This window comes from Peromyscus maniculatus, chromosome 11 (genome assembly GCF_049852395.1).
Source record: "Peromyscus maniculatus bairdii isolate BWxNUB_F1_BW_parent chromosome 11, HU_Pman_BW_mat_3.1, whole genome shotgun sequence".
Classification (NCBI taxonomy): domain Eukaryota; kingdom Metazoa; phylum Chordata; class Mammalia; order Rodentia; family Cricetidae; genus Peromyscus; species Peromyscus maniculatus.
In genome coordinates, this window is record NC_134862.1 from 96,899,534 (window position 1) to 96,919,452 (window position 19,919).

A 19,919-nucleotide genomic window follows, 5' to 3' on the forward strand; every position below is an offset into this window, starting at 1 on the left:
TTGCAAATCACCACAGCGCTGTTGATAAATTTAGAATCTGGAGAGCCTGGGTAGCATTGACAGTGGTTCTTCAAGAGAAAGATAAAATAAAAGCTACCGGACCCTTTAGAGCATTTGTTTACGGCCTGTCTGGGAGCTTTGATGTAACCCTGTCATGCCCTTATGCTGATTACCTTCTTGTAGAACAAGAGGTATTGACTGGAGAGTGAATGATGGGTAGTCCCAGCCGTTAGGAAGCACTCTTAAAGAGCAATGCCTTTAACATACCAATGCTGCTGCTCTTTTTCTCCCCTTTCTTTATCTTCCCCTCTCTGCCATGTCTTTGTGTTTACATCTTTGGGACTGTTTAACATTCTCTCTCTTTCTCTCTCTTTCTCTCCCTGTCTCCCCCTCATTCTCAGGCTTCTCTGCAGAATGTCAAACAAAGATCGACACATTGATTCCAGCTGTTCGTCCTTCATCAAGACGGAACCCTCCAGCCCAGCCTCCCTGACGGACAGCGTCAACCACCACAGCCCTGGTGGTTCTTCCGACGCCAGTGGGAGTTACAGTTCAACCATGAATGGCCATCAGAACGGACTGGACTCGCCACCTCTCTACCCCTCTGCTCCTATCCTGGGAGGTAGCGGGCCGGTCCGGAAACTGTATGATGACTGCTCCAGCACCATCGTTGAGGATCCCCAGACCAAGTGTGAATATATGCTCAACTCCATGCCCAAGAGACTGTGCTTAGTGTGCGGCGACATTGCCTCTGGCTACCACTATGGGGTTGCATCATGTGAAGCCTGCAAGGCATTCTTCAAGAGGACGATCCAAGGTGAGTGCCTACCCCATCCAACTCTATTTCTCTTCTCTGGTGCTAATTCTCCTATTTCATGCCATGCACACCAATAATACCATTTAGAAAACACAACCACATGGAGTTATGAAATAACCACTTTCCAGGTGTACACCACACCCCCTCCTGTTTCACTGTGGAGCTCTCTGTAGGCAATGATAATGAAGGAGTTCCACAGAGCGTGGTAGGTCTGCAAAACAGCTGAGCAGTGCATACAAGGTTCATAGTGCTATTCATCACATTGCTTTTCTCATAGATTTGAGGAAGTGTTGAGTATTGGGACCAAGGCTTCTGTACCATGCTTCTATATTAAAGTCCCTTGGCAATCCCACTAACATGTAGATTACTGTGTTCTCTCTCCAGACCTGTGGTGGTGCCTGAGAATTTACATTCCTCAGAAATTGCCAAGGATATGATCCTGTCAGTCCAAGGGTCACAGCTTGAGAACTGCCACTCTAGACATATTTATCATGAATTCCACGTCTTTTCCTTGTAGTTGGGTATATGTTTCCCATGTTTACAAATGAGTTTATATAAAAATTATGCCAAGGAAATTGCATTTAATTATAAAACATATCTCTAAACAAATGCCAGTGATGTATAACCAAACCTTTATAAATCTCTAGATTTAGAAATAACATGCTTATTTCCTATGCAAAATGTAGAATGATTCAAATTTGTACCTGCTCCTTTAAACTAGTCATACACAAATATAGAACACGGCACACACACACACACACACACACACACACACACACACACACGTGTGTGTGTGTGTGTCATGAGGGGAAGAAAGACTAATTATATATGAAGGGTCTAAAGCACACCAATTATTCTGCTCATGATATATACATGCATGCTTGTGTACATACACAGGGGGGTTAATAGGTAAAGATAGATAGATAGATAGATAGATAGATAGATAGATAGATAGATAGATGATAGATATAATATATAGCTGATAGATATATAGATAGATGATAGATAGATATAATATATAGCTGATAGATATATAGATAGATGATAGATAGATGATAGATAGATAGATAGATAGATAGATAGATAGATAGATAGATAGATAGATAGATAGATAGATAGATGATAGAGACAGGCACGTAGATAGACAGACAGACAAATAGATGATATGTTTATGTTGGTGTTGAACTCCAAGTCTTCTGTATGCACTCTACCACTGAGCCACATCCCAGCCCCTAATATATGTATGTTCAACAGCTAGTCATATACACAAAGTCTTACTTTTCATGTATCTATATTTCCCAAGCTTTTCTGATTATTGGGATTTTCCTGGAAACAATGCTCTTAGATATTTCTCCCAGAGGCTGAGCCCCTAAGTTCTGTATTAATTTGTCTTGGCTATGACCAAGGCTAAGGAGGATTTTTGTCAGTTCCTAAGTGATCTCTAACATGAAGTCAAGGTGATAAGTCAGTGTACTGTGCTGTGTTAATGTACCAGTGGTCCTCCAAGTGTGATGGCTGGACCGAACTGTCAGCATCACTAACAAATGCAAACCTTAGGCCTCCTCCTAGACTAACTCAACAAGAGTCTCTGGTGTGAGCCTTGCAAGCTAGATGCCACAGTCTTCTAGGTGCTGAGGTTGGAGAATGCTACCTTGAATCACACTGATGCTTATTTACCAATGGCATGCTACCAGGTATTGGAAGGCCCTTTCTGGAACAAAAGTGAAATCAGGTTATTCAGAACCTTAAGGGCCGTGATCTGCTGGTATTTATAAATAAGAGAGGTGTCCCTTGCTAAGCACTAATACTTTTTACATATTTTTTGCACCTCTTCTGTGCATGTGGAGTAGCTCCCCATCCTTGCTTTAGGTTGTGTTTGACACTGGGTACTGGGGATGGAAGCCAAGCCCCATGCAGGCTGAGTACAGGCTCTACCCTGGACCACTCCCCTTCCCTTTTCAATTACATTCTTTCTTGCTACTTCCTCATCTGTGGTTGAGAACACAGGGTTTACTGACAGTACACAAAGATGGTGCTGAATGTAAGCTCATTTCTAGACTCATAGTTACCATGCCTGAAACCCTAGGTTCATACACTGTTCAAGACATCATAGCTCTTATGTAATAGAACAGATATTTCCATAGGATCTTGTGATTTAAAGGGAAATATACATCGAAGTTCATGTAGTATATTCATGAATTCATTCAACACTAATAGATGCATCTTCCCATTTTCTGGGTCAGAAGACCATGCTTTGATTTTTTCTTGTTAAAATCCTCCAACCCTTGGATCTTTTTGTAAACACCCATACCTAGTTGGTACAATGCTTAAGGACAGATGTAACAACAAAGTCACATGTAGAGGTTGAAGATGAGGCTCAGTGACCTAGCATAGACTTAGCATAGACAAATCCCTGGGTTCAGTTCCTTTAACCACCACCAGAAACAACAACAAATGTAAGGGTATTCATTGGGGCATTTGGATGAAGTGTATCTTCATCCTCTTCACTGATAGTGGCAAAATTTAAAGATGACAACACCCCAAATCTTTGATTTGTTGTAGCAGCCATTGACCAACATTACTATAATCTTAGGATTACAGAGTATATAAAATTCAAATTGTTAGTACTTTTTGTTAAATTTATATAGCCTTTGACCTGACATGAAGATAAATGTTTTGGTATGAATGAACAAATACAGTCTAGACAGATAAAAACAGTCGACGCTCACAGTACAAACCAGTACCATTTACCAACAAATATTTCCAGAGCCTTCATGATCCCCATAGTGTGCTGGCTGGAGTTCCATTTCATCTTCTCAGCATCTTTTGCAAATCATTTTTCTCAAGCTTGTGGGTTAAGATGGATTCTTCCTGTCTCTTGCATTGTGGGGGCATCAACTTCTTAGAGTAGTGGAGAGGATTGAAGCCTATTCTTCCCTGTACTTCGTTGAGACAGAGTATGTCAGAGGAAAATACCAATAGTTGTTTTTTGTTTTTGCTTTTTTTTTTTTTTTTGGTTGTTGTTTGGTTTTGGTTTGTTTTTAACAGATTATTACTTTGATTTGAACAAAATAGTTATTGACTGAGCAGCCACTGGCAGAGAGCCATCCATGTCCTGGGTGTGATTATCTTTTAGGATGCCGGCCGTTACCCAAGGCTTAGCAGAGCAAGGCACAGGGTGATTCTTGGCATAGATGCGGAGTGCTGGATCTTCCTCCACACTGGGGAGAGTGAGTTTCAAGGATTTTGAGCAGGAGACAGAGATGTCACTGTCCCGATTAGCACTCTGGTCTTGCCCACCTGGCTGTGCTTGGAGCTGGCAGCTGGGCTACACTCTGTAAGGCTACCCTGCTAGCCGCATCATCAGGGTTCACACTGTGCTGTTCACTTAGCCCCAAAAAGGCAGTGAGGCAAATAAAGGGATTAAATTGTGAAAGTATAATGTAATAATTAGGGCGGTAATTGTAAGGAAGATTGGAACAGACTCACCTTTTTGTGGCCAAACAGTGGTGACTGAACTCCAAAGATGTTGAAAGTAGCCCATGCATATTGCGGTCTCACAAGTCTGTTGTTCCTATGAGGAAGGGGCAGAGAGCGGCTCTTGGGACTCAGGGCAGCATCTAAGCAAATTATCCTTGACAGGTAGTAGTGTTTCCCTCCCCTCCCTGTGAACTCTTCAGGGAATGAGCAGAGATTACATAACTCCCCTTGAGAACCGGGCCTGCCTACTTCTGTCTCGCAGCCCCGATGGCCAGGGCATTATGTAAGTGTGACCTCGGCCTCCCCGGAGTCTGGTTCTGGTCTCCGACTTCCTAAGAGACATGTGTATCCAAAGGCTAACCTGTGGGCAGTAGTGCCTTCTCAGAATTTTTCTTCTCACTACAATGACTTATTGGTGGATTTATTTGATTATTGACGTGTAATAACTATGAGTTTAAAAGAATGGACAAGAAAACACATCCTATTTTATTGAATAAAATGTAGCTCAACTCTAAAATTGGAAATAAATCCAATTAAAATCTTTAAAGTAAAAACATATTTTCAAAAAGTTGGATCAAATTAAAAAAAAAGAGAGAGAGAGAGCAACAAAACCCAAACTGCCCATGGTGCTGCATGCCTACAACCCCAGTGTCTGGGAAGGCAGAGGCAGGAGGCTGCCTGTTTAAAGGCAGCCTGGCCTCCAGACAAGGAATCCACCTTCAAGAAAAAGATGAAAGGAATGAAAAGGCGGACCAAATAACCCGTGAAGTTGGAACTAAACATACATCGAGGCAAGCTTTGACAAAAATATTGAGGATTGTTCTTTCAAAGCTGACTATGGTATTTTACTCTTGAAAAGGCAATTAATTATGGATTTCATTGAAGGCCAATTAGAAAGGTGTATTCTATTTGTTAATTATTTCCAAGGAACTACTGGATAAGGTCAGAAGTGGACAAGATTGAAGGCTTTGTTTTTTGGGGGCTTTTTGCTTGGTTTTGTGGAGAGCTAGAGAGGCAGCCCGGGGCCTTATATATCTGAGCTTCTGGTCTCCACTTGCCCACATCCCAGCCATTAAGATGCTGGAACAGGACTTGTAAGGACTTTGACGTTTCTGTCCAATGTCACCCTAAAGGTTGACAGGACTGTGATTGCTGCCTGTTTCCCTTGTTATTAATACCTTGGGAGGTATGACATCATTGCTCTCATTTTTTGTTGTTGTTGTTGCTTTTTTGTTTGTTTGTTTGTTTTCTAATTCTATTTTGGGTTGTAATTCATACATAAATGGGGAAGGTTTTTGTTTTTGTTTTTTATTTTCCTTGTCCCTAGCAATTTTCTTTAGACTTTTTGTTTTCAAAAAGAAAACATACATAAAACAAATCAATACATTGAACAGAAAACACTTTTATTCCAATATTAGAATAAAGAAAAATTGGTTTTATACACAAAGCCTCCCTATCCTCATTTCAAAACAGGAAATTATACATTTGAGAATGTCGGATTTAGATATAGGATTTGGAGCAGACAGTGCCCAGTGGTCAAGCGGTAGAAAGGTTACCTAGCATATGTAAGGCCCTAGCAAGGTAGGCTCATTTTCTGTTAACACACACACACACACACACACACACACACACACACACACACACACCAAAAACATAGGAAAAAATTAAACAAAGAAAGCAGAATCTTGGACCTTGCACTAAACCTTGAGTTCCCCACTGAGCATGTGGTGTGTGTTTGCAATCCCAGCCCTGGAGAAGCTGAAATGAGATCTTGTGAATTCAAGACTAGCCTGGGCTACATAGTGGGATCCTGTCAGCAAGAAAGAGTGCTCAGGATGTAGCTCAGGGGCAGCACTCTTGCCTGATATGCATTAGGTCCTGCCTTTTATTTCTCATACCCCCAAAATAAATAGAAACAAAACAAAGCCACACATGTACACAAAAAAGTGTCAATTTGGGGTTTATGGGCTGCAGAGACAGAGAGCACTATTTGCACAGGTTTTAATTTGAGCACTGGGGCCTGAGACAGTACTTCGGACTTACAGGTTTTAAACAGTGTTAAAAGTGCAATAAAACAATGAAACAAATTGTATAGAACACAGTCCCTAAGACATATTTACTGTCCTAAGATACTTAATCTCTGCCTGGTCCAGTACTTGTCAAATGTTCTGACCAGACCAACAACAACCACAGAAATGACATCCCATATGTGCGAATATGTTAAAGTCATATGTCAAGATTTACTGCTGAATAAAAATGTCCTATTTTCTTACTGTACCAAGCACACTTTCAGTGACCGAGAGGTCCATTCTGTAATTTTCATTTTAAAAATCCTGGAGGGTTTGTGTTCCAAAGTAGTCGTGGAAGATGCATCTAACAGTAGCTTACAGTTCAGCTGCTTTCCCATCCTGCCTCTGTCCCACCATCTTGCTCTATTCACAAGTTGAAAGTCTTGCTCAATATCTCCAAGCCCAATAACCTCCTCCAAACATCTGCCCCAGGCACCCCTCACAGATCTCCTAATAGTGCACACCAGCCATGGCGTTGAGTCCCTCCCACTTCCAGAAGATGGACTTAACAGAGAGCTTGCTTAGACTTGGGCTGGGCTTGTGCCATTTAGCCAGGCTAATTGGGGTCACACGTACTCAGGTTCTGGGCTACAGAGCAGTTGTTTCTTGTTGCCTCCTTGGTACCTTCACAAATTCTTTATAAGAGGGTCTTTCTCCACCGTCCATGACCTCAGGTACACAGTGCATTGATAGAATCCTAACTTACACTCTAAACATGAAGGCCGGCCTAAGGGCTCCTGAGAAACAGCGCCTAGGCCTGCGTCTGGCACTGCCAACTGCTTTTGGATTGTGAATTATTTTGTGCAACTCTTTGTGGAAGCAGGTCTTGTGGTCCTGGAGGGTCTTGGAGAAATGTATCATATTTTTTTTTAACCACCGTATACAACCATAGTCTTAGACCATTTACAGCAGCAGAGAAAGTTAGAACTCACATACTGAGAGGTGCCTCGATGAGCCTCCAAAGGGACGTGTTAAAGTATCTCCCACTTAAATAGTTCATGGAAAAAATAATTATGGAACTTTATAGTAAATGTCAACCTAAAAGCTCATCTATGCTCTATAATTAAAATCCAAAATAATACAGGGATGTCTGAGTTAACTTGATGAATCTCTGTGATTATCAGCTTGGAGGCAGAATTGAAGACAGGGGTAATATTTTCAAAAGAATTGCTGTCTGTAATTCACTCGATTTAACTTAGAACTTGAACTAGTTTTTGTGGTAAGTTTAATTGGCTTTTCCGCTTTTTCTTGCATTTGATGCTAATTCTGGCTAATCAGTTTTGAAATGCATTAATGTTGCAAATTCTAAATTACAGAGGTGATCTCATGCCTACATTACCCCTTGCTGATCCAGTGTTCATTTTCAGAGTAGGAATATTGCTGACTTCCTCTGCAGCAGGTAGGGATCCATTTCCCGAGGACTGCCCAGACGGTCAGGGAAGTTGTTCTGTCGTTCAGGTGGTTGAAGGTCACCAGTCAGCAGACCTATCCAGGAATGGACCAGACAGTAGAAGTTAAACTGCTTAGGATGTTAGCTACCTGCGAGCGTGTGGGCAGCACCCCTGCTCTGTCCTGCACTGACAGCTTTTATTTATTTATTGAGCCATTTAAAATTGGGAAAGTACTCCAAGCTTGGGTCTTAAGAACACAAGGGCAGGGTTCCACTGGACTTCCTGGTCATATTAGGCTAAATTCTTTCTAGACCCAAGCACTCTTCTGGCAACTGTGTAGGTGTATTAGCAATCAGGTTCATGCTGCAGGCTTCCTAGGCAGCTAGTGTACGTGTTTTTTTATTTAAGTGGATGTTCAAAATTTAAGTAAATTTACAACATTGATAGTTTTTTGTAAACTGTCACCTCAGCTTTGTGAATATTTTTGCTTTCTCAAGAACCAGATTTTTCAATGTGTTTGTTTTCTTACTCTTTTAGCCTTGTATGGACTATTCATCTGTGAGCATTATGATACAAGTGTCTGTGTGCATATATGTATGTTTATATGTACATGTGTGTGCATGTATATATGTGTGCATATGTAGACAAACACATGTATATGTACATGTGTGTGTTTATGTTCATATGTATGTGTCTAGACATAAATATATGTGTGTGCATGTAGGCACATGCATGTGTGTACATACATGTGTATCTATATACCTGTGTGTATATGCACATGTATGTATACATTTGTATATACATGTATATGTACCCATGCATGTATGTATGTGTGTTCATACACATGTACATATGTATGGCTAGATGTACACATATGTGATGGTATATAAACACATATGAGTATAGTTACATGTAAACATATGTATGCATATTAGCTAGTGATGCATAAAACAGAATGATTGTAAATTAAGATAAAGTAATTAATGGTTGACTTAAAATGTTGATTTTTTTTGGATTATGTAAAGCCAAAGTGATTATTTTCATAGATTCCATTGCCTGTGCAATCTCACTGTGTAGCCAAGGTTGGCCTCAAACTCTTGGTTCTGCTGCCTCAGCCTCTAGAATGTCAAAATTACAAAAGCACCGTGTCCCATACATGGTCAGTGTTTGATCTAGGACTGGAGAATATAAACTCAATGATCCTCACTACATTTTTACCTCTCTGATTTTAGGAGAGAAACTTCCCATTTCAACAGAAGGACATCTAGTGTTATTTATGTGTATCTTAGGAATGTTGTGCACACACTGTATTTTTGAAAGCCACTTGAGTGTGTGTGTGTGTCATTTTGATGTCTGCTTTTTAGAGTGTCTGTTCACTAGATAAGAACTCAACTGTGCAAGGGTGTGAGGGCTTCGGAGAGGAAATTCTAAGAATCGGCAGTGAAACATTTTCTGGTTTATTTCATTCTGTGGTGTTGAAGACTGAACCCAAGTATCTGGCCCTTCGAGGCAAATGTTGTAGGAAGAGCTACCCTCCCAGCAGCAACAAAGCTGTTAGTACCACATTTAAATGCCCAGCTGAATTCACTGTCAAATTAAACAAACAGAATTAATGTCTTGAGTAACATAGGCGCAAAGTGTCTGGTCCTCTGTCCCAACATTGTGTCCCTTCAAGGTGCTTGGAGCGAAGTGAGAACACATCACAATGTTATATTACATACATTGTTATTATTTTATTTTTAAAATATCTTAGGGTAGGGATATATATATTTCAGTGGTAGAACAGTTCCCTGGGACACACAAAATCCCACCTTCCATCCCCAGCACTAAAATGAACAGTTATGCAAAGGGCTGGGGATGTGACTCAGCTGGCATTTATGAGGCCCTGGGTCCCATCCCCAGCACCATATAAAAGCCGGGCCTAGCGGCACATGCATGAAATCCCAGCACTCTGAAGGTGGAGGCAAGAGGATCAGAAATTCCTCATCAATGTAGTGATAACCAGGCCAGCAGGAATACGTCGGACACTGTCTCCAAGACAAAAATACTGGACTGTAATTGCTGTGACACAATTGCAATAGCTATAACTGAAAAAAAATAAGCTTTTTAGCCAACTCTAAAAGCATACTTCATACTTTGTATTTTAAATGAAACTCAAATATTAGTGCCCTTGAGACAGGGCCTATGTTATAGAACCTAGGAAAAGGAAAGCTGTCATTTATAATAACTTATCTCTACATATGCATATGGGCTCTGGGAATCAAACCCAGGTCTTCAATAAGAGCAGTAGGTGTTCTTCACCACTGAGCTGTTCCTCCAGCCCCTGCCTCAAGCCTGCAATCACAACTCACATATCACTCTCTCTTATTCATTCTCCTGAAACTTTGTTTAACTAAATCTCTGATTAGAAACTCCCTCAGATCAAGTCCCAGGACTAGCAGGAAGCCTGCTTCCTCCCCTAGTAGCTAGTGATCTCAACCCTGTCTCTTCAGACACCCCTGTCTGAGGCATTCTCTCACTGGAAGGAAGCCATCTCCCTGCCTTTTGTATTCCAAAGATTCCCCTGGAACTTGCAATGCTTTAGCTGGTGCAGTCTACCACCCGAATGGTCCTTCCCAGTCTCAGGCTCTTGTGGGCCACTTCAATTCCTGGCTGTTTTGCAAAGAAGAATTTTTGCCCTGGAGTTGGGACTTCTTGGGAAGTGAAGTGTATCTGATATTTTGCCTACAGTTCCGCTGGCCTTTCCCTCAGCACCTGACACTATAATCAGCATTATCTGTTGACTGATGAAGAGGCTGGAGGCTATTCTTTGATTACAAGATAAGCTCAAATAAAAGAACCAGTACCTTTGTTGACATGGTGATAGCTTTCCTTCTCGCCTCCCTTGACTAGAAGCCAAGTCTTTTAAGAAAAACTTGATTTTTTGGTGGCTTTGAAAATACTTGTTTTTATATAATGAAACAATTCTCTTCCTTCAACAAAGCCAAAATTGGCTATAGATAGAGTTGGAATAAATGAGAATGAACAACTGAAGGACCCAGGGAAACAAGAAGTCATGAGAGTAGGCTTGTCTGGAGCTCCTGCTGGTCTGGATGCCTTTCTGATGATTAATGAAGAAGATGTGGGTTAATATGATTCTTCAGACTCAGAAGAAAGCCAACACATTCAGTCAAAAGTCAAAATGCAGGGAGGTGGGTATGGTTCAGTGGTAGAATCATTGCTTCCTAAAAATGAGGTATCGAGTTCTATCCTGAGCATAGTCAATCAATGGGTTAATCAATCAATCAATAGGAAACAGACAAATTGTGAGGCGTAGGGCAGGGTTGTTTTCTCTTCATGATGAAGCCCAGAGTCATTGTACTGTTTTCTGATTTATTACTTAATAAACTTAGATAGCGTCTTAGGAACTAAAGGTTATTAATCGCCTTCTTATGAACTGAATTAATCCACTTTCAGTCTTTATCATGGGAAACCAGCAGTCCTGGACCTGGCGCTCATTTACAACATTCTAGAAATTTTACCTACAAGCAAATTTGGTGAAAGATTCTGGTGAAGAACTTTGTCACTTATGCCTGAAGTACATCCATATACATTTGTGTATTTGGTGCTGGACATTGAATCTAGGCCCTTGCACATTCATGTTCTTCCATGGAGTCTACCCTCAGTCTCTATAATCAGTAGATAGGATATTAAAACAATTTTATCATGGTAAGAAAACATAAATTTGGAACTTTAGCCTCTTGTGTCAACTGTGTTCACACGGCCAAGTAGCAGACCCTTAAAGTTTCATCTTGTAACCCTCACACTCTGTGGCTTTAACATGGCCTGGGTACATTCAGCTTTCTGTTTTTATGAGTGGACAAACCCAGACACAGAACATAAGCTTAACCAACAGCCAGGAGAACCATGCAATATTTATCTTCTGGTGCCAGGGAACGGAACACAGGGCCTTGTAGTTGGTAGGCAAGTGTCCCACCCCTGAGCTAAATCCCCAGCCTTGGTGTTTGTCTCTTATTGTGGCTGGCACTGATTTTAATATCCCCAAGGTCCATCCATGACATGTGGTATATTCTAGAACTTCTTTTTAAAAAATGAGTATATATGTGTATATGTAGCTTTTTTAAAAATCCATCTTTTGATAGACATTTAAGATATATCTGTCTTCTGGCTACTTAAATAATGAGTGTACAATTGGATACCTGTCTATGCAAGATGCCATTTTCTGATCTGAAGGCTAGACCAGAGGATCCAAATGTTCAGTGCCTACCTGGACTTCATGGCTTCTTCAAAGTCACCCTGGGCAAGTTAGCCAGGTCCTGTGTCAGTATGGAGGATGCAGCTTAGCTACAGATCACCAGACATACATGAGACTCTGATTCAATGCCCAGCCCCACCCCTCCAAGAATGTACTTTTCACCTCTTTGAATATGTATGGCCATCAAGGAATGGATGGCTTGCTCAGGTGTAACTGTTGTTTGTAACTTTGGGGGAAATAGCTTTACTGTCTTCCATGTCACTTTGCCACCTCCCACTCACACACACGTCTGCTTGGGCACCTGCCATTTCTTTGTATCCTACTTGATTGGCATTTCTGATGGCTTTGAGGGGACTGTTGAAATATTTTTGAGGAATTTCACATGTGCCCAAATTTGAAGTTTTTTTTTTTTTTTTTGTTGTTGTTGTTTGTTTGAATTTTTAAATCTTTTACCTCTTTGGAGTTACTCACAGGTAATTACATAAACAGACAGTCTACATAGTTTTGGTCAGTTTCCTAAGTTCTATACGATGTTTCTATACCAGTTATTGTTGGAGTATTCAGTGCTTTGGAATAGTAATAAGTTACAGGTGGTAATGATCCTTCTGACCCAGTTGCCAGGAACCTAATCAGGTCTTCTGCAAGAATAGAATGTGCTCATAACTGGAGCCATGTGTCCAGAGCTGATACCAAATATATTAGTTTTTACCATGTGCCCACATTGTTTCAATGCTTCTCAAAATCTTAATTCTTTATCATCCCAGGATAGTAGGGTCTACCATCACTAGATACCTTTGTAGATATAGTGACTGAAGTGTTGGGAGCACTTGGGTCTCAGGAGAATCAGAACCCACAGTCATAACACTGCCTTGCATATGTTAAAGGTCTTTAAAGCTTTAGGTAATTTTAGGCTACATTTTTCTGGAGAGATTGTAGTCCGTGAACAATTTTTTTCCTATTAAGTTGTTAAAATAGAATGAAAGTAGGGAATTAAGAATAGTACAAAAGTTATGATTAGATAATATTAAGGGTTTTTAGAAAGGAGACAGTCAGGCTTAAGGCTTAAAAATACCTAGCGTTTTATCACTTATTTTCAGAAATCCCTTAAGTTTAAAGCTGGAGAGCTCAACTGTGCCGTGTCACCACTGGTTTTCTGCCTCTGACCCCGAGCTTTCAACTGCTGCCCTCATTCCCACACCTGACTTGACTGGTCCCAGACTGACCATGAAAATATGTAAATATGTGTGTCGTATCCCACCCCTCCATCCCCCACCCCCAACCCCAGCTCCGTGTCACAGGCTCCTCCTTAGCTCTCATGGGAGAGGCTGGCTTTGCTTTCAGTTTGTTTGGTATCTGAGACAAGGTCTTATTCTGTAGCCCAGGATGGCCTGGAACTTGAAGCAATCTCTCCTCTGCCTCAGCCTCTCCAGAGCTGGGATTGTGGGATTGCAGGGACGAGGCACCAGACCTGGCTCTCCTTGAGCGTTTTGTTGGTTGGTTGGTATTTATTTGTGCGTCTGCATGTGTGTGTGCCCGTGTGCGCGCGCACAGGCCACAGTGCATGTATAGAGGGCAGTAGACAACTTTCACGAGTCATTTCTCTCCGACTTAAGTTTCTAGGGATGGAAGTCGGGTCATGAGGCTTGGCACCTTACCCACTGAGACTTCTAGGCGGCTGTGTCCCCAGGCTTTGATGTGAGAATGGTCGTCTACTCAAAGAAACTTTGCAACCACAGCAGCAGGCAGCTCAGAATGGGTGACTTTTCTCTTTCTTGTTTCCTAATGATGGATAACATTCAGAAGGAGGAGAACTTTCAGTTCTTATTACAAAAGAAAACCGTTACATTCTGTGGCAACAAGTGCTGCCTCACGTTTGGTTTATCTAGCTAGTTTGTGGACAGAACCACATTTTAACGTACTTCTGTAAAATCATTCCTGAGGATTACTCCTGTAGCCCAAGCTGACCTTGAACTCAGTGTGAGGCTGAAGGGTGACCTCTGAACTTCTGATCCTCAGGCCTTCACCTCCCACCAGGCCTGTTTTTAGACAGTGCTAGGATGGCACCCAGGCTAAGTGAGCACTCTGCAGACTGAGTTACACCCTTAGCCTCTGGTTAGAAGTTAGAACTTCAATTCTGAGCATGCTTCCCATCGAATCTTCGCACACGTGAACCTGTCCCAATGACCACTCTATGTGCCCTCTTTACTTCGTTTCCGTGTGAAGAAGGCCGGAGAGAAGTGAGAGACATGGGCGCACACAGCGCATGCACCAGGGCAGGCAGGATGTTCACATCCCTTGTCATCTCTTCCACCGCTGAACCTGGGGCTGACTGATGGATTAGAGCCTCCCGCGCCCTCCTCTCCAGCACTGGGGTTACAGAAAAGTGCCTCCATGCCTAGCTCTTTAAAAGCAAAGACTGAGAATGTGAATTTCCTTTCTCAGGCCTGCACAGCAAGCTCCTTAACCACTGACCTATCTTCCTAGCCCATCTTTTCTTTTAAACTTATGTGCTTTCGAGGCTGGATATGTAACTTGCTTACAGCTCACAGGAAGAGAAAGATGATGTTGGCTGTGGAAGACAGCAAATTTGGAGTTATGGACAGCTCTGGTATGACACCTTCCTTGTGGCAGTGGGGACCCTTCTATAAGGACCTCTGTGAATTTGTCCTTAGCCTTATAGAAACTTAAAACCTGAGGTAAGGGGCAGGGGAAGATCACTGGGGGAGTACTTGCCTAGCAAATGTCAGGCCCTGGGTTTTGCTTTTTGATTTTTGAGACAGCATATTACTATATAGCCTATGTTAGCCTCAAACTCAAGATCCCCCTGCCTCAGTCTCCAAAGTGCTGGGATACTAGGTGTGTGTGCCACAGGTATCTGCAACAAATACATTTTTAGGAGACATTTATCACCACCTTTTAAATATATTTTAGAACATGCCCTGGTGACCATGGAGTCCTCTCTTTCCCTTCGTGAACAATAGCATTATTCTGGGATCTTCCAAATGCTTTGTGTACAACATGACACCCGTTGCTTTGGTGACTTGCTCTGTTTGGTTTCTGTGGAATTAAACTGGCCATAGAGCACAGAGGAGCTGAGACTGGGTGAAGGATTTCTTCCTGAGGTGTTGAGAGATTCCACTCTCTAAAAGCAACCCTATCCTACCCCACAGCTGCCCTGGTCCCAGAAGGCTGACAATAGCAAACAACAATGCCAAGATCCACCCTCACCCTCTCATTCCCCGGGCTCCCATGTCAGCCTTCCAAAGGGCCATTCTGTCCAACAACTGTAATAAGAGCTACACCAAGAAATTGCTCAGAGGACAGGGCGAAGTAAAATGCACTTTTCTACTACTGAATGACAGTCAGTAATGAGTTTTAAAAGATTAAACAGAATTGCCTTGTTGTTAAGAATGCAGGCTTTGGAGCAAAGCTTTCTGGGTTCAAAACCTGTGTCTGCCACTTTGTGGGCTTGGTGATTCTGGGTGTGTCTCCTAGTCTCCTAGGCTTAAAGCTCCCATCAGCACCATAGGTGTTATTGTGTGCACATTGAAGGGTAGCTGGCACCAGCAGTGTTTGTGGTTACTGTCCTTTGTGTTTCCACCTGAGTTTTCAGGGGCACTTTTAGAGATCACAGGGGGGATGTCAAGATACCTTGTAAAGGGGACAAATCAGTGTACAGTTGTCCCTGTGTAGCCTGCAAATGTCGGGGCTGAAACAACTGGAGAGTAGTGTCTCTTTGAAGAGAACTTATAAGCAACATACTCAGCATGTGACCTCATTAGTAAGTATCTGATCTTTCAAAACTTTACCCTTTTGTGGTCTCTTTTCTAAATATAATACCCACGTGTACATTTTTAATATATGTACAGGTAGACATGTATAGGCTAGGTTCCACATGAGTGAGAGCATAGGGTTTCTTCTCTTTCTAAACATGAACTTTGGTCCTTCTTTCTTTCTTTTTTCTTCCTTTCTATTCTTGCTGTCTATTTTTTTTTTTGATGAATAGTTGGGTTGTAAACTCTAAAATGGGACATTAAAGAGCAGAATCCCTAAAAAGTCAGTGGATAGTGTAGCTACTATGGTATGCTAACCTTGAAGCCTAATTATTTAGAAGAATGAGGCAAAAGTTTCACTTGAGCTCAAGGTCAACCCTGGCATATTAAGATGATGTCTTGAAAAAAAATAGTAGTGAGTGCTCCCTTTGGTCTGTTGGCTTCACTGTGCACAGCCCTAGAATGTCTCTGTAAAGAGATGCGTAGCTGGGCTGGAGGGGCAGTTCACAGACACAGAGTCAAGCTGTGTAAATGCAGGGAAAAGCTCCCTGAAAGGTGAGCATCAGATGAGGTGGTCGGCATCAGAAACCTTTACTCAGTCCTGGGAGCACTGGGAGTAATAGCTGTGAAGATAAAAATGCAGAAGACCAGGAGAAAAGATGCTGCTGCTGCTGCCTGGAACCTCCAGACCCCCACAAAGACATGAGGCAAGGTGATGGATGTTGGGGTCTCAGTAGAAACTGATCTGGGACTAGAGCAGGGGTCAGGGTTTGGGAGGCTTTCTATCACAGTGAGAGCCAGCTCCTGCTCCATGACAGTCACCCCTCCAGGCTCCTGTGAGGGGGCAGGGAGTGTTCACAAGCAGCTGTGGCTCCTGTGTCTGAGATTCACTTTCTAGATGGTCTAATCAATGACTCGGTCCTCTGTCCTTACGTTTACACATTCCATGTCTCCTCCTCAGCGGCTGTATGAACTGTAGCATTGTTAGCAAGACAACAATGCTCTTTATATTTCTCCGAGGAGCGATAGTCATTCATTTTCACATCTTGGCAAGAATTTGTAGACAGTTTGGTTGTTGTTTTGTGTTTTATTCTTGTTTGGTTTTTAATGATAGGCTCACACTGTATAGCCCTGGCTGCCTGGCACTCACTTGCTTAGATCCTCCTGCCTCTGCCTCCTGAACGACAGGCATGTATCACTACACCGGCTTGAGAGTGAGTTTTATATCATTCCCAAACTCAGATTCAGGTCTTCAAGTGGAGATAGAGAATAACCAATGGACCCCTATGTTTGCTGTCCTTCTTCTCAGAAGGGAAACACTAGATATGTGATTTAAAGCTTTTATCATGTAACTCTTACATGGATGCCAAACAATGCGGTTCTTTGTAATTCAGAACACTGAGAATTCTGGCTCACACCAACCAGGAGTAAACCAGGGACGGGAATGTAGAACTAAGCCTACGGTCTCCTCACTCTCTGGTTTCCTCCTCTTTCCTCCTCTTCTTCCCTCACTCACTGCTGCCACATTGTCTCCTAACTAGAGGCTCGCTAAAAGCTAATTTCCAATGGCCGTACATGATTCTTCCAGCTTCTCTGTAACCACAATGCCTTGTGTTCAGTTAATCTTAAAGAAATTGAGGTGAGGTGTGTCTTACTTCAACTGGAAGAAAACTCAAGGACAAATAATTTGTTTTATGGCATGTTATCCCCAGTAGTATTTTCTCATTCAATATAAAGGATACAGGCCTGCCTCTTGCTTTTTTGCTAGTTTTAGGCAATCTCTTGCAGTCTGGGATGGCCTTGAACTCAGCTCCCCATGTGGCAGAGGATGACCTTGAGTTCCTTATCTTCCTGCCTCTGCCTTCAGGGTGCCTGGCTGACTGGCATGTGTCACCCTGCCTGACTTATACAGGACTAAGGATGGAACCCAGAGCCTCACCCATGCCATGTTAGCATTTTTCCAACTAAGCCTTGTCCCTCTCTCCGACTCAGCCAAGCACCTGCTTGTGGTATTTTCTAGTGTCTTTTCCTTAAGGCACATTTCATTCCTGTTCAGGAACTAAGCCTGTGCCTCATGTTCAAAATCCATCAATGTGTGCTATCAGGCCATTATGACCCTTATGCTGCAGTTCAGATCCTGAGAACCCATGGAGGAAAAAAGCTGGGTGTGGCTACCAGTACCTGTGACCCTAATAAAGGGGGAAAAGGGGCCAGAGAAAGAAGAGAGAAGAGGGGACACACATTGAGAGAGTTCCCGAGGCTCACTGGCTGGCAGGTTGCCTAGCAGAAAAGAGAAAGTGAGACTTGGAGCCAGTGAGAGACCCTGTCTCAAGGGAATACAGCAGAGAGTGAGAAAGGGGACAGGCGTGTCCTCCTCTGTTCACCCCCACATATATATGCATACACATGAGCGCTTCCTCAAACTCCCGTGTGCAATGATGTAATTATGACATTTAAAACGTTACAGACAGGTAATAAAGAACCCATATTGTGTAATCTCAGCTATAGATGGCAGTGGTATTGTTTTCTGTTTTTAAGTGGGACAAACAGAACACAGCTAGAATCAAAAAGAAAATCAAAAGCAGGAAATGAAAAGCAAAGCAAAGAATGTCTTGTTTTGTTAAAAGTGAAAACAAAACAAAAGAAAAACAAAAAACCAAACTTGGCTATTATACCACAAATGGTTTTTTTCTTTTCCCCCTTTCTTTTTCTCTATTTCAGGGTATTGAAAACAAAACTGCTACAGATTATTGCCTCACACTTTTGATACTCTGAAATTGTGTTGCCAAAGCAAAGCCCATTATTGTTTTTAAAAAATCACTGAATATCAGAGAACAATTGTCTAAACCCCGCTTGCAGTGCCCTGGGGTCACCTAGAGCCGTTTGGTTTTGTTAATAAAATTAAAAACAAGCAGGGGGAACAGACAGTGGCTCTGGAGTTGGCTTCATCAGGATGGCATGAGGGTGATTAGAAAAGAGGGCTAACCTAGGGTTCTAAAGGCGAGGGGGTGGGTGCCCTGTGGGAGTCGTGTGGATCGGAGTGAAGGTTTGACATATATTTTTATTTTGAGATGCCATGCTAATTTCAATCATTCAGCTCTTTCACTGCCAAAGTGTAAAAGTCCATTAAGTGACTGAAAGGAATCTACAAATTATCCGCTGGCACCCTAGGCTGGAGTTCTGCACACACCCTGTTATTCCGTCCGCCAGAAAGCTGCAAGATTCTATTAGGCAGTAAGTGAGAAAATTATATCGCCTGCAAGCTAATTGTATAAAAGACTCCGAAATAAGTAACCAGAGCCTGGGACGTTCTGAAAAGCTGCCAAACGATGTTATAAATTGCTCTATCCCTCCAATCAGCCTGGTTTTAGGACCCCAAGCTTCCATGTGTACCCCACTCCTTCTGCAAGAGAGCACACTTCCCCAAGTGTTGACAAAACCAGGAAAATTCCAGCCACAGCATCAGGAGCTGCCCAACACAGTCCCCAGTGCCATCTAACAAATGTGTCCCAGAAAATCATGAGCCATCATCTATGAAAACTCTTTGTTTTCAATGAGAATGCTGTGCTGGGAACAGTACCTTCTGCTGTGCCCTGGCTGCTTTTATCCAGGATAAATGCTACAGGGACCCAAATATATGGGAGATTTTAAACATTCCATTATTTATTTATTTTTGTCTAGTTTCTACTTGTAGTGACTTGGAGGAAAACAAGTGTCCCATAGAGAGGCTGTGGTCCAGTGGGAAGCAAGTCTTTGAACGGTTACCAAAGTGTCTGCTACATTGTTATCCAGGTGCTTGGGGTGGCACATTTCAAATATAGAATGCCTCCTTTTAATTGACTCCTAAAGCAACAGGCAAGGTATTTGAAGGATAAAGTCTCAAGAGCCTGTAACATGGATCAAAGATGTTGACGGCTGGGTGACCACAGACAACAGTGATGTGAGGAACTCTGTGGGAGGCCTTGAAAATTAGGTTTCCCTCTAGCAAATAACTTTATTTAGAGTGATGCTGATTTGTTTTTCCAAATATAAACCAGAGTTGCTTAGTGAGATCAAGGTTATCATCTTCATATATTAAGACTTCCTTAAGACAGAAGGTTCACAAGGATACCCAATTCGTTGTAAACAATTTCC

The 19,919-nt window shown here is 42.2% G+C and overlaps 1 protein-coding gene across 26 annotated transcripts in view; it reads left to right on the forward strand.

Annotated features, from left to right (window-relative positions):
- Esrrg (estrogen related receptor gamma) overlaps positions 1–19,919 on the forward strand; it is a 630,688-nt gene that overhangs the window by 452,061 nt on the left and 158,708 nt on the right. For all 26 annotated transcript variants that reach the window (XM_076548161.1, XM_076548174.1, XM_076548169.1 and 23 more), the window contains one exon: positions 402–817. In XM_076548161.1, coding sequence (XP_076404276.1) covers positions 402–817 — 416 coding nt within the window. The remainder of the gene's footprint in view (positions 1–401; positions 818–19,919) is intronic.